The sequence below is a fragment of the Fibroporia radiculosa genome (genome assembly GCF_000313525.1).
Source record: "Fibroporia radiculosa TFFH 294 genomic supercontigs, scaffold77501, whole genome shotgun sequence".
In the NCBI taxonomy this organism is placed as follows: Eukaryota; Fungi; Basidiomycota; class Agaricomycetes; order Polyporales; family Fibroporiaceae; genus Fibroporia; species Fibroporia radiculosa.
This window is the reverse complement of record NW_012133519.1, coordinates 56,162-76,039: the sequence shown is the minus strand read 5'-3', so window position 1 is coordinate 76,039 and position 19,878 is coordinate 56,162. Positions and strand designations below refer to the sequence as shown.

Genomic DNA, 19,878 nt, shown 5'->3' with positions numbered 1-19,878 from the left:
CCCTGGAGGTAGACTCATCGGATACAGTTCTGTCCTTGAATTTTCCTCGTCGCATTGCAATGGATGGGAGAGTTGAATATTCAGGTTGAGAAGACTCTGCTGAGGAACCGAGCTCAGAAGAAGGGTCCGGTACCATAGTAACGAATCTCCGTGCGAGTGGAAAGGGTTATGTATTTGAGTCCCACTCATTATATCGTCACTCGTTAATCATTTCCCTTAATGTGCGGCAAAATCGAGAATTATTGAAGACGACATAGGCTTCGCCCTTATTAAACGAGAGGGAAAGCCTAATCGGACGCGCCGGTGGAACCCTAACCATAAAGCAGGTGCGCATCGGGCCGTCGAGCCCGTCGTATGGAATCCCGCATCCCGCTCGAGCTCCTTGAAATCGATCACCGGCACTCAGCTGTGCCATAGACACCTGCACCATAGTAACAATGGCTTCCTCCCAGCTCGACATCCCGCTCGTCCGTGCTGCTTTCCCCGCACTGGCCTCGGATTTCCTGTACGCGGATAATGCAGGCGGATCACAATGTCTTGCTTCCGCGGTGTCTCGAATTTCAGACTACCTGCTCAACACAAACGTACAGCTTGGCGCGGATTATTCTGTTTCCGTAGCAAGCACTACACGAGTTGCAGATGGTGCAGAGGCCGCCCGAGAGCTGCTAAACGCAACGAGCGTGGATGAAGTCGCCTTTGGGAGCAGTTCAACGATGCTTGTGGAGAATCTTGCGCGGGCGTTAGAGGCGGATGTTTTAGCAGGCGAGGAGATTGTTGTTACCGGCGAGCATGAGGGTAAGCGCACACCGCTCACATGCTTGAACTCTTGACGATCTGTTTGATCCGTTGATCTGTTTCATTCTGGATGGCTAGCGAATGGCGGCCCTTGGAAGAGACTTGCGCAAAGACGGGGGGGAATTGTGAAGCTATGGGATGCAACACAACTCCCAACGGCTCTTAACAATCCCTACTCGGTTGGCTTGCAGTTGGAGACACTTCTGCCGCTCATCACCTCGAAGACGCGCCTAGTCGCATTCACTGCATGTTCCAACATCCTGGGCTCGATAGTGCCCGTTAAAATGATAACTAAGGCCGTGAAGAATAAAGCTCACGAGCTCGGTGTACGGAAGCTCGAAGTGTGCGTAGACTGCGTGGCGTACGCACCCCATCGGCGTATGGATGTGCAGGACTGGAATATCGATTATTGTGTCTTCTCTATGTATAAGGTCCGTCAGACTGCGCAATAACTAGCAAGTCCACTATTTTGATCGTCGATGACATAGGTGTATGGCCCACATGCCTCCGTGCTGTATACGCATCAGCCGGCGCTCAGCCGGTCACTCACCTCCCTCGCGCACCACTTTCTTAGCGCTGCAGTCGCTGAAAAGCCTTATAAACTTCAGCCTGGTGGACCAGGATACGAGATCGTGTACGGTTGCACTGCCGTCCCGCTCTATCTGCGCTCGCTAGTACCCTCTGGTAAGCTCATAACGATTGAGGCTGAAGCACATCGTCTTGAAATTGTATTCGTAGGGTCTCTTGACGATGCATTTGCGAGTATCGCAGCGCATGAGCAGACATTACTTGGACCACTGCTTACGTACCTCCAAGGAAAAGCAGAGCGCGGTGTCCGCATTGTCGGAGACGAGCAAGCAGGTCTCAATCGAGTACCAACAGTGAGCTTTGTAGTGGGTGGCGAACGAAGTATCCGCAGCCAGGACGTAGTAGCAGCATTTGACGCGAGAGGAAATGTACGTTATTTGAACGGCAGTCATAGAACAATTGCTTACAAGATTTATGCACAGATCGGCATTCGCTATGGCCACTTTTACGCATTTACACTTGTCGATAACCTTCAGCCAAAGCTGGATGTCGATGATGCTGTCGTACGCATATCGTTTGTGCACTACAACACGATCGAAGAAGTGCGGAAAATCATCCACATCCTGGAAGAAGTCCTGGCTTGAGGATATTGTGTTGAATCAGAATTCATGCTGGCAAATGTTGATGGACGTTTGCTCATCGAGGGGGAATCGGCCGACCGTTATATTACAATCTTCGTCAAAATTAAATGGTCGAACTAACCTTTCACAAGTCGAAATCAATCCCAATATCAATAGTTGAGCCAAATCCTGAGATGAGTTCACACGCGCGAGATAGGAGGTGAATATATATCGTGCAAAAATCGTAATATCGTAACCGTCCATAATGAGAAAAAAAAGTATTGAAAATATACAAGGATACCAATCGCCTCTCATTCAGCGATAGTGAACAGATTTCCGAAGTTGCCAGAATCACCGAATACTAAGAAGGGCCATTAGCTCCAGTCTCCATAATTATAATTCTACTCACAAACGATAGCGTAATCATTTGCAGGAGGGACTTTCGGGCAAGTGACCTCGACAGTACCGGACAAGATGGAGAAGCCCGAGGCTAGCTCCAACACTACACACACGCATAATAGTGAGGTGAGAATAACCTATGCATAGGGAACGTAAAGATCTCTCACATGTGTTGTTGTCCCAAGCTTCATCCCCGCCCTTTGCAAGAACAATAAAACCAGTTCTGTCAGTAATATTCTGAAGCGGCGGCGCGTCGGTGACATTCCTGGGAATCATGTCAGCACACATCAAGGGGACAAAATGTATCAACAGACCATGTTACATTGTATTGGTTACCAACGACCCAAACGGTACTCGCATCGGGGAGGATCACTGGTGGAGTGTACACCTCGCGAACAACGGGAAACGCGGTGACTAACGCAAAAAAGCTAAGCACAGTGAAGCAAATGAAGTTAGTGAGTCCGTTCATTATCATGGTCGTATAGGCGTTGTAAGAACTGTGACGCGGGGGTGTGCGTCGAATGATTGTAGGATTAGGCGAGCTTTCGTGCCCTTTTAAGTCTGGGGCGTTCGTCTATGCGTTGAACGAAGCCCGGGTTCTGTCTTACACGGCGGGCTAAGGCCTCCGAACTCGGCCTGAGCAGGACGCCCTGCAGACAAGGGGCTCAAGCACCGGATTTGCCAGCATGTTGTTTACGTAGGGCACGCAAACTCCGTCGGAGCGCCAAGATATGTCAAACTTCGCGATATGCCGGGCCCATTGTCGCCACTACTTTCCTAGAAACGTGTCCAGTCAGGAATCGGTAAAGTTCTGCTGGCGTTGTAGAGGGATTGGAATGACTTTCGAGGATGACTAGCATACCAAAAATTTAGGAGATCTTTACCTATGGATGTCATAAGGCCCAGCATGCTCCCATGCTCAAATCCAGACGTTTTGATCACCCGATCGGAAAGTGTTGCGGGATAGCTTCACCGTACTGATTCGCCGATTAATCGGAAATGAGAGTGAAGTCGTTGGGAATCGAAGAACCTATCGGGAAAAGTCGACCGCTACTAGAGCAGATGTGCCTCCACCATTTACTGGGGTCCTTCATTCGCACCTGTCCAAGATTGTGAAGTTGGTAAGAACAAAGTTGGCGCAAATCTAAACATACACTGGTAGTGATTTAAACAGTGTGCAGAGTGCTATGAAATATATCAAGAAGCAGTAATTCCACGTACAGTTTCGAAGAATTGATGGTTCCAACCTGCCATGGTATTACTTAGGACAGAAAACGCCTGACGCCAACGACTCCAAAGCTTATGTAATAAAGATGTGAAAGAATGGATTGTGAAGTCAGTAACAGAAAACTTGGCACAAATATAAACATATAGAAGTGATGTAAACTATGTACTGAATGCTGGAAAATATATCAAGGAGCAATAGCTTATTTCGAATGTACAGGGTTGGGTAGCAGGCCTTGCCGACGGCGCGGTGAAGGAGTCACATGAACGGGCAAGTACCTCCTATTTTACGTAAGGCCAGGTTCACGTTTGCTCTAAACCAGAAAGAATTCCCCTTCGGATCATTTAGAACTTTGAACCGCTACATACTTACAGTAGAGGACCCGGAGATTAGTTGTATCAATCTGTGGCTCTGTCTCGATTTGCCGTTTCCAGTCGTGTCTCTTGCACCCTCACAACGTTGTGAGTGGTTCAGCTGCATCTTTGGGCATCAATGTGAATTCGCATGAGCCCACGCTCGCGGAAGCTACTAGTAGCGTATGGCTGCCGGCATACTCACATACAGTCTATAGCTTCGTCTACTTTATGTCGCAAATCACTCGGAAGGGAAAGCTACTACTCTAGAGCACAAGGATTGGAGTGGAGGTGGTGCATGAAGTAGGCGGAGACATAGTAGATCTTCAAAGTGTACGTCATGCCTGTGTTGAAATGATTCACATTCATATGCGCCGACATAATTGTCATCAGACGAATGCATACTGCCTCCCTTTTCTGTGGCTGTCGTTTGTTTAGTCGTCAAAATCTCTGCATACACCCCCTCAATCGGGTGAGTGTCAATAGCAACGATCCTAAAGCTGATGCTTGTGGAACTATGAAGACGATAGTAAATTCCACAATGAAACATTAAGGGTCAAGCCTCCTCAAAAATGTTACTGCTTTCACCCAGTGTCGCCTTAGCCCTACTTGGGTTTGCTTCATGTTGCTGGACTGCCGTCGGGTGATACCGGTGCGAGGATGGCTTTTGGAGCCTCAGATTGGAATTCTCTATTGCAAGTGTCAGGATTCTCTACAAGTTTGGTCACGGTCCTACAGGGTGGCAGCCGAAGCAAGCCTGAGGTAGGCTGCGCCGCTATGTTCATATCCTCAGGCGCACACTGTTTCGCACATTTCTCCTTCACTGCTATCGTGATTCATTGTCGAGCATAGAACATCTGCGGAGTTTTCTCAGATGGACGTGTAATCTATCTTCGAGTATATTCATTGTAACTATCTCCCGAGTGTCGTTTGACTTGCTCCTCTGCCCTAAGAGCCCGTAATAATAATAACGAACTTCATCCATCGGACCATCGCCATTGTTATAGAGCACATGCTTAAGTTCAACGTGGGTCTTCCGCTCCCAACTATTTTCAAAGAGCGGAAAGACCGCTTTTCCCTTGGGAGCCTTCGTCAATCCCGCTCGATACTGGTCTCGATAGTTGCGATCGCCCCTACTACACCTAAATGGCTCCGCCGGCAAGCTGCGTCGCTGGTCCGCTCTTAGAGCTTCTTAAAGCTCCTCCCGCGTCACCTCCAATTCCGCACGATTTGGTCCGCCCATCGAAAGTGATAGGCCGACTGCCTCGCACGACCGTCCCTGTACAACTTCGCCAGGCAAAATGGAATCAGCGTTATCGTGACATCGTTGTCTGTGCAGTGAGATATAAGGGAGGAAGATATATAAGTGAAGTAGAATACTATAGTTGAAAAGTATCGTTTGTTGAAGAACATTTTTAATTAGTTGTAACATAGAAGTCACCCAGGTCGAGTAGCAACTTGCCCGTGGAACGCTGACTTGCGGGAGATGCCGGGAGCCTTTTCGCCACAATCTATTCGGGAGCCATGCGATTCTCATTCTCGACAGCCATGCAGCTATTCTCTTTTAGGTCATGCTTCAGACCCCCATCATGAGAAGACAGCGGGAACAATGCTGTCGACTTCGATAAAATGAAACTTGAATATGGCGAATGGGACAAGGATTGTTCGCGCTATCTTGCAAGGACGCTAAAAAGTTTAGGTCATGGTTATGGCTGTAAGTCTATCTTTTATTACTCGATCAACAAGTTCACAACAGAGCGCGTCTCAGCTATGCTTTTAAGGGATCTGTATTGATATATGCGCCTAAATACTCAAATCATACTTGTGGAGGGCGCGATATCAGTGTCTTAGCAGAAACTTGCTCTACCTGTCGAGAGACGTCAATGACTTCAAGAGTGAGGGAGGGTATGATTCTTAAAGTTTCGTCATTGATACCATTTAGTCGAAAAGTGTAAGTCGCCGCACTTTTGATCAGTGTCGTTTCCTAACCGACCGATAATCAGCCCGTAACAAGAGGTCCTCGGGGTCTCTAATGCCATGCATACTATCGAATTAAGATGTCATAGCTCAAAGACTACCCGAACTGCAGAGCAGTTCAACCGAAGGTAGGGAAGCATGGCTGCCGGCGGCGGCTCATTACACAGAGAATGATTTATAAGACTGACGTCATGTTGAACTTAAGACAGCTCCTGGCTCGAAGATACACCGTCTGCATCGCGCCGTTGCTATGTTTAATGGGTATGGTCAATGGCGACAGACAGAGATCTCGCGGACCCGGTCCCTTCAACGGACAGCGGCTGGAAGGCTTGATGCCCGGTGAGCATACCCTCGACGTTGAATCAGTGCGTGTTGTAGCTCGAACAGACCTCGGAGCTAGATAGGTCGAGCCACAGATCCTGCGCACTGACCTCGGGATTGGCAGGTCGCAGCGTACTCCTTTCTGCTGGTGTCCTGCCGCCGCGGCGTCAGTGCGTTCGGGCAAGTCGGTCAGTGCACTGTGCAGTGGACGGGAACCCTTGGCAAGCATGGTCTCGACCTCAATAGGGTCTGCGCTAAGCTCGAACGGGCGAGAGTCCGGAGCCCTCGCCATCGAACTGTATCTCGATCATGTCCCGATCGAGACCACCGCGCCATTTTCAGATCATCGTGGGACCCCATTTTCAGTACTTAGGGGCGGGCCCGACGTGCTCAGCCTCTTGGCTTTTCCAGTCAGAACCCATACGCAGGAATTTCCCGAGGACGGGCACGTTCGCTGAGTCGCCAAGGTCAGTCTCAGCCCTTCTTGAAGCCGACGCGGATACTCCTCCTTTCTGCCGCTCCGCCTCCCTCCACGATCCCTCCACCACTGGCGACGAATCACCTTCTACTGAATTTCTCTAACGTGTTCTTGGTTTTCTGGAAGGCTGACTCCTTGGTCCTGTAGCAGGCCTCAGGATTGCTATCATCATGCCAGTTTGTTCACACCGCTCGAAAGCGTTTTCTGTGTCAGATGCATCGTCAGCACCTTTATTTACATACAGACAGTTGTACTCATCTGCGATTTGAAACCCAGATCATCTGAAGAACAGCCTTGGGAGAATAGGCCGTCCATCACAGGGAACGTATTCGATGCGCAACCCCCTCTTACGCCTCGTGGGATCCTCCGCCAGCCGCGTAGCAGCTCGCAAGTACGCCCCTGCACCACTGCTCTTCAGCCGCCGAGTCCTTCGTCTAGGACACGCACTCCCCCGCGTGAGTACGCCGCAGGCGGAAAGCTTCATTCTCTAGCAGATGAAGTTTCCACGGCGGACATTCCTCGCCAGCAACACTCCTCTCTCGCTCTTTCCTCCAAGAAGACTCCTCCCACGACTCATTCGGCACCTCAAGCTCGCCCAGATCCCAATGTGGCGAAGCCGCTCACACCCAAGCTCAAACAGGGCACACCCGCTCGTCGCCCCTCCTCCTCCGCCGACCCCGCGCCATGCCCGCCCCTCTTTCCACTCGTGCACCCACGGTTCCATGCGATTCACTCCACCGACATCGACGCCGATCGCCTCGCACGTGCATGTGGTCAGCTGCCGGCTGCGCCTGCTCCCGAACGCCCCCGTGCGGCGTCGTGCAATATGCTGTCGAGGACCGCCATCATAGCGGGGCGGGAGGAAGACGCGGGGCTCGCATCTGATCTCGGGTGGGCTGCCGGGTCGAGCGCGGACGTGGATACAGATTTTGGCAATGCGCGGACAAAGAGCAGGCGTGCAAAGTCTATGCGTATCCCACAATCCTCGAGTTGTAACGCTTCCACTTCCACCTCGTCCGACAGATCTGCGAGTCTCGCCATTTGTGACAGCGCGGATTTTGATGCGATGACTTGGCAGCAGTCTCCGCTTCTTCCAGCTTCGGAATCCGAGTCCCAACCGCCTCCTGTGTACCAGCCGGAGGACCCGGTTTCAGTGCTGAATGTGCTGAATGACATTCTGCTGTTGGAGAAGCTACGTCTAGAGGACTTTCTGGATGTGGATGAGATCGTGCAGGTGAAAGAACAGGAAAAGGAGGTGCGAAGGAAGAGGATGGCCAAATTGGAAGGAGACGAGATTGACGAGGGAGCTCCCGATGACGCTGCAAAAGGTGATCAGCCTCGTGAGTTTTAACCCCTCTGCATTCTGAACATATATTAACGTGATGCAGACATCTTTGGCGCAAAACTGCTTAACGCTTTGGATCGTTCGTCTGTCATGACGGTGATTGGCGGGTACCAACATGAGATTCCAACTGTTGTATATGCTTGTGTCGAAGAGTTATACCGTACTGGTGAGTATCTGGATTTCTCATCGATTCTTCATTGATATCGACTCAGCCTGATATAGGCATCTATCAAAATGGTCTCTTTCGTGCGCTTCCAAATCGTACCCACCTTGTGGAGCTCGTTCACATGTTCGATCAGTTGGAACCTGAGTCGTCTCCACCATCCTTGCATCATGCATCGATGGCAGACATCTGTGCTTTGCTCTCTTCCTATGTCAATTCACTCCCGGAGCCCATTGTTGACCGAGTGGTGCACAATGCCCTCTGGTTTTGGTGCGTCAATCCTATTTCAACCCGTGACGAGGAGAAGCGCAGAGAATTGAAGGGCGAGTCGGAGACTCAGACACGCGCTCTAGCCCTTCCAAACAAAATGTGGCGCAAGCGATCTCATTCGGAGCCACGAATTGCGACTGTTACTGCTAGTGCGCCTACAGGCAGCAAAACACCAGAAGAGCTGCGGAAGGAGGTAGCGGATAAAGAACGCCCGAGGATCGACATCGCCCGACACGTGCTGAAGCTGCTCCCTCCGGAAAATTTGGCACTGTTCGCATACCTCTTCGCGTTCTTTACCCAGATCCCGCTTTGCCCAGATAATGGACTCACGTACGAGGACGTTGCGCGGATATTCGGCCACCGCATCTTGGGTGGACCGAGTAAAAATGCAGCGCGGGTGCTCATGGTGTGGCTGCTGAATCGCTGGCCTCAGATTTGCAAGGTCGCATTGGACGAGGGGGATACGATAGAGAGCGCGCTGGAGGGGAAGCAGCTGAGGAAGCCCTTGATGCGCAAAGATTCGGAGAAGGCGGGAAGGAGGGCTTCTGTTCCAGTCAGCCAAAACACGTATGCTTGGACCGAAGCTTCAAGGGAGGTTGTACCTGAGCAGGCTTATCCGCATACGCCTCCGTCTCGCGAGATGCCGCCACCACCGGTTCCAGCGCAGGTGAGAGCTAGAGTATGGGGGCGGCCCTACTCGATGTCGATGTCGTCGGAGAGTTCTTGTGGGACGTACGCCTCAAGCACTGCGAGTGAGCAAAGTGATGTTCCAGTTCCCCCGGAACTCTATGTATCCATTATGCCGGAGATGGATGACGTGAAGGCGGAGCATGAGGAGTATACGCCGCATGAACGCTTGCTTCATGTTGTGCAGGAGCAGGAGCATCATCATCATCCCCGGTACCAGGAGTTAGGATACATCAGATCGTCGTTAGTTAGTGGTGAGTACAATATGTTCTGTCACGCTTCTTCTGATCAACAATCGGGCAGAAGATGAGAGCGTGGTTCGCGCGCATGAACTATACAAGATTGGACAGGACTGTGGACCGGAAGATCTCGAAAGTTTGTACTTGTCAGGTACGTATTCGCTTTTATCTTTGGTGAACATGCGTAATGTTCAGAGATCCTCTCTAGCTGAAGATGGTCACGATGGGTTTCATGAGGAGCAGCGAAGCGAATGGGGGCGCCCTTCCTCTGCTCGCCCAGACTCGCCCACGCTCCCAGCTGATCTCCCATCGTCCAACCGGAAGCTATCTTCCGCATTGCAGCGAATTTCCGACCTCGAGAGTGAGCTGCAGCGCACTCGCGCTAGTGATAGCGGCAACGTATCCGAAGCTCACACACCTAATGGGCTTCCCGTGTCTTCCCGTGCTATCTTTCGCGGGCCTATGAACGAACTGCAAGACGAGTTTGATGTGTCTGACAGAGAGATGAAGAGGAAATTGAACACAGCGGTCCATGAACGCGACAGTGCGAGGAGGCTCATGAATGAATTCCAGAAATACCTCGACGGGGCTCGGGATCAGGGTGTCTGATTCGTGCGTGCCGTTTCGCGGACATGCTATTTGTCATATTTTGGGATGAATTTTTGCGTGGAGCTTGTTGGTCATGACGGATGTAACGGCGATCTGTAATTTTGTATACATGCTGTATCGATAGCTCAGTTCGGATTTTTGTCATTTTCACGTATCGCATTTCCAATTCATGCCTTGAGTGCACTCTCGCCGATGAGGTATGCTAGTTTGAGGTTGTTGAGCTTCAACACATTTTCTGTCAATTGATGCGTGACGACGGGTTCGAACCCCAGGCTGCGGGTTACAGAACTATCTGAGTCCGGTGCGGAGTTGTCCATGCACCATGCCTTGGCTCAACCTAACGTCAGCGCGAACGCTGCGAACATGGTCAGATCTTAAAGCTATTGCAGGCATGCGGACTGGATATCATCTTCGAGCAGAATTCTCTTCAAATACATTCTCACAGGAAAGAACTTGAACACGGTCAATTTCCCGATCTTTCCGCCTCTTTTCGAAAAGATGCTGCATGGATTGGGCCAGTGATCAAGCTCGGCCTAAGTATTAACTTGGGTGGTATCGTATCACGACATTCTCCACCCAGATTAACACGGCCTCGCAGATAGCGGAAGGATGAAGGTGGATGAGCTCTTATCATCTGGTTTCTTGTATCCAGACGGCGGCCTGCTATATGAGAACCAGCCCACTCAATCCCCAAGTCGCGAAGGCATTGCGGCTTTCGATTGGGTCGCACTGTGTTCCATGTGGAAAGTAGTTTTTGGAATGTGCCTTGTATGCCAATGGTGTGTTGCCAGCGGGCTTCCTGGAGTCGAGTCACTCCGAAATTGATGATCTCAAGCTTTCACCATAGACAGGGGACTGAACGGATAGTTTCATATTCCGGTGACATAAAATCCTTATCCTCCTGTATTTGCTCTGATGTTGAAGTCCACAAATTCTAGATCTACAGCCTCACCGCCTCGTATGCCGTCCAAACCGCTACTGAAGTCATGAATCATTGAACGGGGTCGCCCAATCTTACAGCCACTGCGACCTCCGAGGCGGCCAGCCGAGTGCACTCCTCAACGTGGATACTCGTTCCTGCTCCACTCAGCTAAGATGTAGTATGAACCATGAATCAAGGCTTGCATCTCTTGTACTAGACGGGCAGCGAAGACCGCAGGAGCGGTCGCCTAGAAACCCAAGCATAGAGAAGATGAAGTTCGGCTGTTCCTGCCAATTCACAAGACGGCTCATCGCCTCTGCTTGTCCATTTCTATTCCGACGACAGGTGGTACCCCTCAACCAGGGATGACGTCCTTGCACGAAATTCATGTCTTTGGTGCTGAGCGATTCCGCAACTCGCAAGAAGAAACCGCGGGCGCGGAAGATTCCCATGTCTTCCACCTAGGTTCATGAAGAGTCCGCTGCATCCGCCGCCTGGACCCTCCGAGAGGTCACGTCCCCGGGTAGACAAGCTGTTAAGATCCCCAAGTCGAAGGTTCTAAGTGATTCCGCCTTGGCAATGGAGACTTTAATTCCGCCAGGAATCTGTACGGAGCGGTATTTCTCTTGATCCGATCCGCCTGGATGTGGCAAAGGGCCGATCATGCGTAAACATACCTTCTTGGGAGGGTCCGGCCTCCGATCGCAATGGCTGCTCTGTCAATCTTGGATTCCTGGCAGCACGCTCGAGCGCGGGCGGCAGAGGCCGGCGCAAGCACGCACCTCAGGAGCCTTTCCACCTCGTCCTCTTCGCTATGCTTGTATCCGCGGGCATGCTGTGAATACGAAGCGACCCAGAGCAGATACACACCTTGGCCGCCATTCTCGACCTCTACCAGCGGTGCACAACTGGCGTGCGAGAACTTGGGACACTTGGAGGCCAGAAGATATTTAAAGCTCAACGCGACTTGGAGGAGGGTCCGCCGTCTGCCCTCAGGCTCGACAGCTCCCATTCCCTCCTATCACACCTTTGCCTCAGATCTTGCCCTTCCACGCACCTCCGCGACTTCCACATTCACTCACCCTCAACTCTGAACCCGTACTCAACATGAGATCCGCGTCATTCTTTGCACTAGCACTCGCTGCCGCCTCAGTTGGTGTCTTCGCAGGTGCGTCCTTGCTTTTCATTTGACTGTACGACATGTACTAACTATTATTCCTGTCTATGCGTGGTTCGTTCTCCCCTGCACTTCCCTGCTCCCCTTGTCCCGCTCCCGCTCCCTTATCCTGCTCGTACCCTACTCCTTTTCCTTCGCCCACCGTCTCATCTCTCCCGCACGTCTCCTTATCCTTCTACTTTTTCTCAATATCAGCCCCTGCGCCACCCACCCCCGACACCATCCGCACGCCGGACGCCGTCGGCCAGCCTGGGAGCGAAAAATTTCACCCCGGATACCCCAACTTCCCCGGATATCAAGGATACCCCGGAGAGAAGGAGGACGGTAACAAGGGTGGTGGCAAAGACTGGCCAAAGGATGGTGGAAAGGATGGTGGAAAGGACGGGGGGAGGAAGGACAATGGGGAGAAGGATGATGGCAAGAAGGACTGGCCGAAGGATAGTGGGAAGAAGGATGACGGAAAGAAAGACTGGCCCAAGGATGATGGGAGGAAGGACGATGGGAAGGATTGGCCCAAGGATGGAGGGAAGAAGGATGATGGGAAGAAGGATTGGCCTAAGGATGATGGGAAGAAGAATGATGGGAAGGACTGGCCTAAGGATGATGGGAAGAAGAATGATGGGAAAGGCTGGCCGAAGGACGATGGAGAGAAGGATTGGCCGAAGAAGGACGACGGAAAGAAAGACTGGCCTAAGGATGACGGAAAGAAAGACGGGAGAAAGGACTGGCCGGGGAAAGATTGGCCCAAAGACGACGGGAAGAAGGACGACAAGCCTTGGTGGAAGGACCACAAGGACGATGGGAAGAAGGATGATGGGAAGGGCTGGCCGAAGGATGATGGCAAGAAGGATTGGCCAAAGAAAGACTGGCCGGGGAAAGGTTGGCCCAAGGACGGCGGAAAGGACGACAAGCCTTGGTGGAAGGACCCCAAGGACGATGGGAAAAAGGATGACGGGAAGAAGGATGACGGGAAGAAAGATGACGGGAAAGGCTGGCCCAAGGACGATGGAAAGAAGGACAACAAACCTTGGTGGAATGATCACAAAGACAATGGGAAGAAGAACGACGGGAAGGACTGGCCAAAGAAGGATAATGAGCACTGGCAAAACGACGATAAGAAGGACCACAAGGAGGATTGGCCGAAGAAGGATGACAAGGACTGGCCGAAGAAAGACGACAAGCCGTGGTGGAAGGATGACAAGCACTATGGGAAGGACCACGACAAGCACCCCGAGAAGGATCACGGGAAGGACAATGGGAAAAACGATGGGAAGGATTGGAAACCTTTCAAGGAGTGGAAGCCGTATAAGGGCTGGAAGGGGAAGGACGATAAGAAAGATGACTGGAAAGATGACAAGAAGGAGTGGAAGGACGACAAGGGGAAAGATCACAAACACGAATGGGATAACAAGGACAAGGATGATAAGAATAAGTGCTGGCTCTTTTAGGCGTCTTGATGTATGGACTGGCTGGTTCGGGATTTTCTCACTGACTCGCGGTTGTAGTGTGTGCTGTATCTGCAAAAATGTAGTTTATACACGAATGGTTTGAGCAATTGGACTCTTCGCTTTTTTTTGGTGCAGTCTGACTAACTGAGTCGCCTCCGGGCGCAAGTGAGAAGGATTCACTTTGAGAGACGGTTTTGTCAGTCATGGAGTATATAAAGCGCCACACCGAGGGCATTCGAATTGAGCTGAATTGTTTACTTAGGACAGGTCCATGTGCACCGGACCCCTCATTACCATTGCGAAAACCAGCTGGCCAGCTGCGAATGTGGCTTGATGGAATACCGCGACGTCTCGTGGCACTCATATCGCCGGGGCTTTCCTTGTCGCATAGGAGTCTAAATTGCGTGTGACCTGAACAAAATTTGTCGCTGTCCTTTGGTGACAACGATACTCAGAAAATGAGATTGTTGTGACCAACGAGCGTCGACTGAATATCTTCCCGCACAGGAATAGCTAGGCCCAATGGCACGTTTCCGATGCTCGGGGCTGCGCGTTCTGACGATACATCTACAACGTGCTCTATGCGCAGCGTAACCTGCATGCACCAACAAATGATCTGATCGAGGTGAGAGTATTCATCCGTGTAGTGACTGATCATGGTTTACAGACAAGCACCCACTTGCCGCCGGCTCGGTAATGGAGACTTGAACAACGCTAGAGCGTCTAGGGAAAGAAATAGGAGGGGATTGGTTTTAGACTCATCAGTGCCAAAGAACAGAAGATGATGATACCATCTTTGTGGCTGACCGCCGATGACGTTACAAAAGCGGGCGAGAAACGAGTACAGTATGGATTCTAAGTTTGCTTTCAGTGTGGAATATGTAGGAAAGGAGAGCGGGCGCGGAGATCAGCTTACTGATACGGGTAAAAACACCGCGTTTTCTTTTGCGAGCTTCGTGCTAAGCACAGTGCTGGTCAGGAATGGTATTTTGCGAGTCTGTCTTTGAGCGATGTTTCTCACTGGAGCCCATACTACGTGCGTTGTCGCAAGTGTTAACGCCGACGCCACTCGGGCGTCTAGTGTGTTGAGCATCTTGAAATTGCGCAGACTCGCGCAGCGCGCTGGTCTAGCTTATATACAGTCTGGAATCTGTCACTCTGTATGCACATCGCATCCTACCGATGCTATCTAAGCACTACTTTCAATCTGCTTGCTGCTCTAAATGTCTCCCCCCAGCCGAACGGAGAGCAAGACTATGCCAGAGCGACTGTGACATAGGTTGGTAAAATCTTATCACACACCCTCGTGTACACAAATTGTACAGAGCTCAAGTTCATGCTCACCCTCTGTCGATGTGACTAACACCGAAGTTTGCAGTTTCCGCCATTCTTGGCTGCAGTTACTCCAGGGACTGACTTGGTATGGGGCTTAAGTCCCATATTCAATTTGTATTATCTAGGCATTGCGTCCGCCGCCGGTGAGAGCTCATGCCTAGAAGCATCGACTACAGAAACATCCGTGCCCGACCACTCTGCTCTAGCCACAGTCCCAATGTATAACTCATCGACTTCAAGCTTTCTTTCCATATCGAATCCCACGTTTGTTTCCTTCTATGTGTCTTCCTTGTCTTCGTCTCTGACGCGGCTGTCCACCATCAGATCATGACGTGGGCATAGTCTGCAAGAAGATTCAGGTAGGTGACTTCCAAGGTATCTCTGCCTGCAATCAAGTTCATCTCGGCGACAATATGCGACGGAGCCTATGTCTACAGATTCTCTGGGCCATAAATTCTATCATCTGAAGGTGCACACTGAGTCGCCATCCCAAAATGGTAGTGATCGGACCTCTATGGCTTCGCCCCCGCTGCCCATTTAGCCGTCGAGATCATAATCACCGCTCAGTGAGGACGTGATGCTGTCACTCATTGAAATACAAGCCTAGATCTTTTAGCCGTGCTTGTACGGAAGTCTCGTGCCGGTTGGAAGAAGCTTCTCTGCTAGATACGGTATAGGTATTCCGTATTTTATCCGATGAATGATCAATTGTAGAAAAAAGCCTCGGTGCTTCGTTCGATCGCACCAGTGTACATCCACCAGGCACAGACATGTGTTCTTACACGAATGCTGGTCGGCCCCAATGATTCATGATCACGTGCGGCTCTGCATTTATGATCGACAGAATAGATTAAAGATGCACTTATGTTCCGCTCCCAATTCGCTCGGTCAGTCTTCCAACGTTCCGACTTCCGCACCAGTTGCATCCGCTTGCTCGGAGGCGGTGTGCTGCAGCCCATAAAATAGCCGTCGCTTGCGTTTGAATCTTCATCCGCACTCATCGACTTCTACAACTATCAGACATCGCTTCAAACGCATCTCTATTGCCTGCTATGAAGTGGATTTTAGCCGTCGCCGCTATCGCTATTGTGTTCGTGCCTAGCGCTGTTGCAGGTACGTATTTTATAAATTCACCTGTGTTTTCAGCCAATAATTATGGACCCCCTATTAGCACCAGGCTCAGAACCTCGTAAGTCCGCTCCCTCCTACCAGTCATACACTGCCTCTGACCTGTTGCTCAGGCCGCGTCCGCCCTGCACGTCCCGCACCTCCTCCAGGTCCCACCACTATCAGGACTCCTGATTCCGTGGGAAAACCAGCAGGCCCTGGGGATAGCAAGCCGTATCCCGGGTATCCTGGATATCCTCGCGGGAGATAGACAGTTTATGCTCTCTGTTGCACTGCTCTCATAAAGTGGTTCAAAAATGTGAATTAGTCCTTCAATTTTTGACGTAAATAGCTTTCGATGATCTATAAATCTATATGTCTTACTACATGAATCAAATCGCCGACTGTTATTCGCCCATACGCCCCTGGAATGCCATAGGCTTGACGTGTATATCAATTTCCCAAGCTCCACGCCTGCAACAGTGCGTATTCTCTGTTCTGCATTCATACTCTATGATGTGGTCGATGCTCTCTCATCTGCCGCATAACTACCATTGTTTGTCTCGAGGTGCTCTGAGTCAACGTTGCTTACATTTCCTCATGCGAAAACTCCTATCGTCTGATCTATGATTATAAACACGACCGGTGACCGCTTGGCTTTGCAGTATCTCAACGATAGGGTATATACTTTCCGTCGTGAGTTGAAACAGAAGCAGTTGTACTTAAATTTGTACGTGACATTTGGAAATCTAGTCGTATCAGCTTATACCGCAGCGCGAGCATTCAGCATGGTTATGTAGCAGCAACAGGCATGTACAATAGATTGGATCTAGGTCAAAAAATCTAGCGACTTCCTCGTGCTAGCGTGCCAGAGACGCCATGTGTACGGCGACATGACCTACGTGTGACGTCTACGGCTCGAATTGGGGAAAAGATGTCGATGTCAGTCTCCTATCCCGCACGTCTCGAGTAACCACTACATTTGACACACCATGAAGTCCGTCGCCCTCATTGCTATAACTCTCATCGCCGTCTCGTGCGGAGTCTATGGAGGTACGTTCCGCCCATTGTAGTGCGTTGATGAATGCCGATTACTGACTGGTAAACAGCGCCTCAGCCTCCTCCCCCCGTCACGACACGCACGCCCGACGTGGTAGGGGCACCAGGAACCCCCGAAAACAGCAAGCCGTACCCTGGTTATCCGCCGTATCCCGGCTATCCCGGCTACCCTGGCTATCCGCCCAACCCAGGATTTCCGAAGAAGAAAGATTAGTTGGTCTTGGAAAAGGTCGTAAAAGGGGAAGGTCATAGGATAGATCTGGTGTCACTGGAGAAGGCGGGCATTGAGAAGTAAAAACACCGTGTCATATTTCCGCTAATGTGAAAGAAGATCGCCTCGTGATATTGGGAAAAGAGGAGCTGCAGGAGTACTGTAGTCAGATTGCGAGCCTTCGTAACGGCGCGGTGATAAACTTGTACCCCGTCGCGTCCTCACGGTAGCCTCTGTATATCAATGGGAGCGTCGCGAGCTTTTGAAACAGCTTTCACTTGCTACGTTGCTACAACGGGAATCCTGGATAATACCGACCATTGTATCCTTGCTACCGAGGATAGTGACAGCAGGAATAGCAATACAGTCGGGGACCTTCTGTATGGACAACGAGAGGCTTCAAACTAACATAATGTCACTCTTCTAAGCAACTTCCGAGCCGGTATACGTGAGATCCCAGATCCACATGATCGGGGTGTCCTAGCGGGAGTGCTCAAATAAGTCGATACGGCAGAAGGCGGAATATTATATGGAGAAAATGGCGCACCCATGTTCAAATCGCGGGTCATGACATCACCGGCAGTCTATATCCAGATGGACACGCTAGGCGGCCCGTACCAATGTATGTTCGCTCTGGAGAACCTTCCGCAGAGTGACGCCGAATAACACGGAGAATAGAAGAAAAACAATATCGGAACTGCTGCTGAACCGTATCGCGCACCTACGAGGCATCTTATGCCGAATGGCCGGGCCCTGGAGCAATCAATAGATGGATGTGACGCAGGATTGGAGTATTGTCTGGACGAACGGAAGCTGATCGGGAGATGCAAGACGGAAACCATCGGCTAGACAGAGATGACAGCGATCTCCACGTCTCCCGCACAACCCGCCTCACTGTCACGCAGCGGAAGAAAGAAGACTTATGGCAACTGTGCCGCTCCGTGTTGGAGACTATGACTCATTGCGAGATTCCCAATAGACGGGCCGCGCTTGGGGTACCTACCTCGTGCACAAGAACTACGGCATGCATTCTGCGAGCAGCAGTGGTAGTACGGAGTGGAGCATGGTACCTGCTGCAGTATACAAGTAGGGCAATGGGAATGGGTGTCTGTCTCACCCACCGTCTTCGCACTCTTGTCCTCAGTATTTCACTACCACAAGCTCAGTTCTGCACAATGTTTTTCAACTCGAAGACCCTCACCTTATTCTTCGTCGTCGCCTTCGGCATTGGCACTCATGCCTGTAAGCCCCTCGCAGTTCCCTTTACGCGTCGGTGTTGCACATATTAACTCACCTCCCTTAGCTCCACAGCGTGCCCCCATTACCCCTGAGGTGATAACACGCACGCACGTCATTACAGATTACGTGACAACCACCACAACCGCTGTTGTCACCCCGCGCGCACGCCGCCAATACGTACCTTATCGACCCTACGAAGGAGCAGGAGATGATGATCACCACCACCATCACCCACACTGGATGCCCGGAAATGGGGCTAATGGTGGGGCACATGTCGGAAAATAGTGCATAGAAATAGCATTGGCGATGTAGTAAAGTAGGATTAGCGATGAAGGCTTTTTATCGTTACATCCTGCATAACATTTCCCCTAGAACAATTGAAAACGTCGATGATTTACCACATTGTGATCACAAATTTGATAATAGCCTGAAAATTAGCCACTTAAATCACAGTTGCGAGTGAAGAAAGGGAAATTTACATGACAGATATTTTTCAATGCTGCCTCCAAACCCAACTGCCAAACTATCTTCAAACGCGGATATCGTCAACTCCATCTCCGCAATGGGCGGGAATTGTCAAAAGTAAACGATGCCTGTATCTGCCCGACATCCTCATTTTCCAAAACGATCAGCTTCCGCAGGTTGCTCCGCTCTCACACCCTGCGGAAGAGCGCATGAACCCAGGAATGCAGCTTGGAGTGTGTTTGTCGTAGATAGTCAGCCTCTGATGCAATGCCATCCGAGAAGATTGACGTATCTCCACACGCGGTCACGAGCGAATAATCATAATTGCGCAACACACGCAGGGCGGGATGACGATCACACCTGGCGGCTCCAAGGCTGTTGGAAGAGCGGGCGGCGGCCAATGCACGGAGTGGCGAGAATGGAGTTCTGGGAAGGACGTAGAACGACAGTGCGTCAGTCCCTTTCTTCCGCCTACAGGCCCGAAGGGACGCTAACACCGGAAGCAGGGGCACATTGGTGCGAGACAGTGTCGTGGAGAGGCGGCACAGGCGATGCGATATCGGAACGAGGAAATGGGCGGCGACGAGCGGCTGCGTGCATGTCACCTTCTGAGTATGGAGTGTGTGCGGGTTGCAGTAGGCGTACGTATATATACGCGTCGAAAAGTAACAGTGAAGTTCACAACCAGTCTCCTACCCACACGCTTTGCGCCACATACCTTGCGACAGCACTTCATCTTATTCATTAAACGCATTTAGCCACCCTACAACTGGCATTATGTTGGCAAATATGAAACTCACCATACTCTGTGCTGCTATCGCTATCGGCGCGAACGGAGGTACGTCTTCGCTACAATCACTAGAGTAGTTTTAACCTCAATTGTTTGCCACCTGTAGTTCCTGTGTC

General features: G+C 51.0%; 6 protein-coding genes across 6 annotated transcripts; 5 read left to right on the top strand and 1 right to left on the bottom strand.

Moving 5' to 3' along the window:
* Positions 1 to 437: 437 nt before the first annotated feature.
* On the top strand, positions 438 to 1,967 carry FIBRA_08298 (uncharacterized protein; the record flags this gene model as incomplete). The annotated part of the gene is made up of 5 exons (XM_012329944.1): positions 438 to 795; positions 874 to 1,226; positions 1,284 to 1,479; positions 1,534 to 1,751; positions 1,806 to 1,967. 5 exons carry the CDS (start codon positions 438 to 440, stop codon positions 1,965 to 1,967), a joined length of 1,287 nt encoding a protein of 428 aa, XP_012185334.1.
* Positions 1,968 to 2,254: 287 nt separating this feature from the next.
* Positions 2,255 to 2,817, bottom strand: FIBRA_08297 (uncharacterized protein; the record flags this gene model as incomplete). Its single annotated transcript, XM_012329943.1, has 4 exons — positions 2,255 to 2,304; positions 2,353 to 2,445; positions 2,510 to 2,607; positions 2,657 to 2,817. The coding sequence occupies 4 exons, from the start codon at positions 2,815 to 2,817 to the stop codon at positions 2,255 to 2,257; spliced, it is 402 nt and encodes a 133-aa protein (XP_012185333.1).
* A 4,049-nt stretch (positions 2,818 to 6,866) lies between these two features.
* FIBRA_08296 (uncharacterized protein) lies at positions 6,867 to 10,009 on the top strand (the record flags this gene model as incomplete). The annotated part of the gene is made up of 6 exons (XM_012329942.1): positions 6,867 to 6,916; positions 6,973 to 8,036; positions 8,085 to 8,207; positions 8,264 to 9,415; positions 9,465 to 9,551; positions 9,609 to 10,009. 6 exons carry the CDS (start codon positions 6,867 to 6,869, stop codon positions 10,007 to 10,009), a joined length of 2,877 nt encoding a protein of 958 aa, XP_012185332.1.
* Positions 10,010 to 12,155: 2,146 nt separating this feature from the next.
* Positions 12,156 to 13,556, top strand: FIBRA_08295 (uncharacterized protein; the record flags this gene model as incomplete). The annotated part of the gene is made up of 1 exon (XM_012329941.1): positions 12,156 to 13,556. One exon carries the CDS (start codon positions 12,156 to 12,158, stop codon positions 13,554 to 13,556), a length of 1,401 nt encoding a protein of 466 aa, XP_012185331.1.
* Positions 13,557 to 15,943: 2,387 nt separating this feature from the next.
* FIBRA_08294 (uncharacterized protein) lies at positions 15,944 to 16,269 on the top strand (the record flags this gene model as incomplete). The annotated part of the gene is made up of 3 exons (XM_012329940.1): positions 15,944 to 16,004; positions 16,063 to 16,080; positions 16,133 to 16,269. The coding sequence occupies 3 exons, from the start codon at positions 15,944 to 15,946 to the stop codon at positions 16,267 to 16,269; spliced, it is 216 nt and encodes a 71-aa protein (XP_012185330.1).
* A 721-nt stretch (positions 16,270 to 16,990) lies between these two features.
* FIBRA_08293 (uncharacterized protein) lies at positions 16,991 to 17,271 on the top strand (the record flags this gene model as incomplete). Its single annotated transcript, XM_012329939.1, has 2 exons — positions 16,991 to 17,051; positions 17,108 to 17,271. 2 exons carry the CDS (start codon positions 16,991 to 16,993, stop codon positions 17,269 to 17,271), a joined length of 225 nt encoding a protein of 74 aa, XP_012185329.1.
* Between the last annotated feature and the right edge of the window lie 2,607 nt (positions 17,272 to 19,878).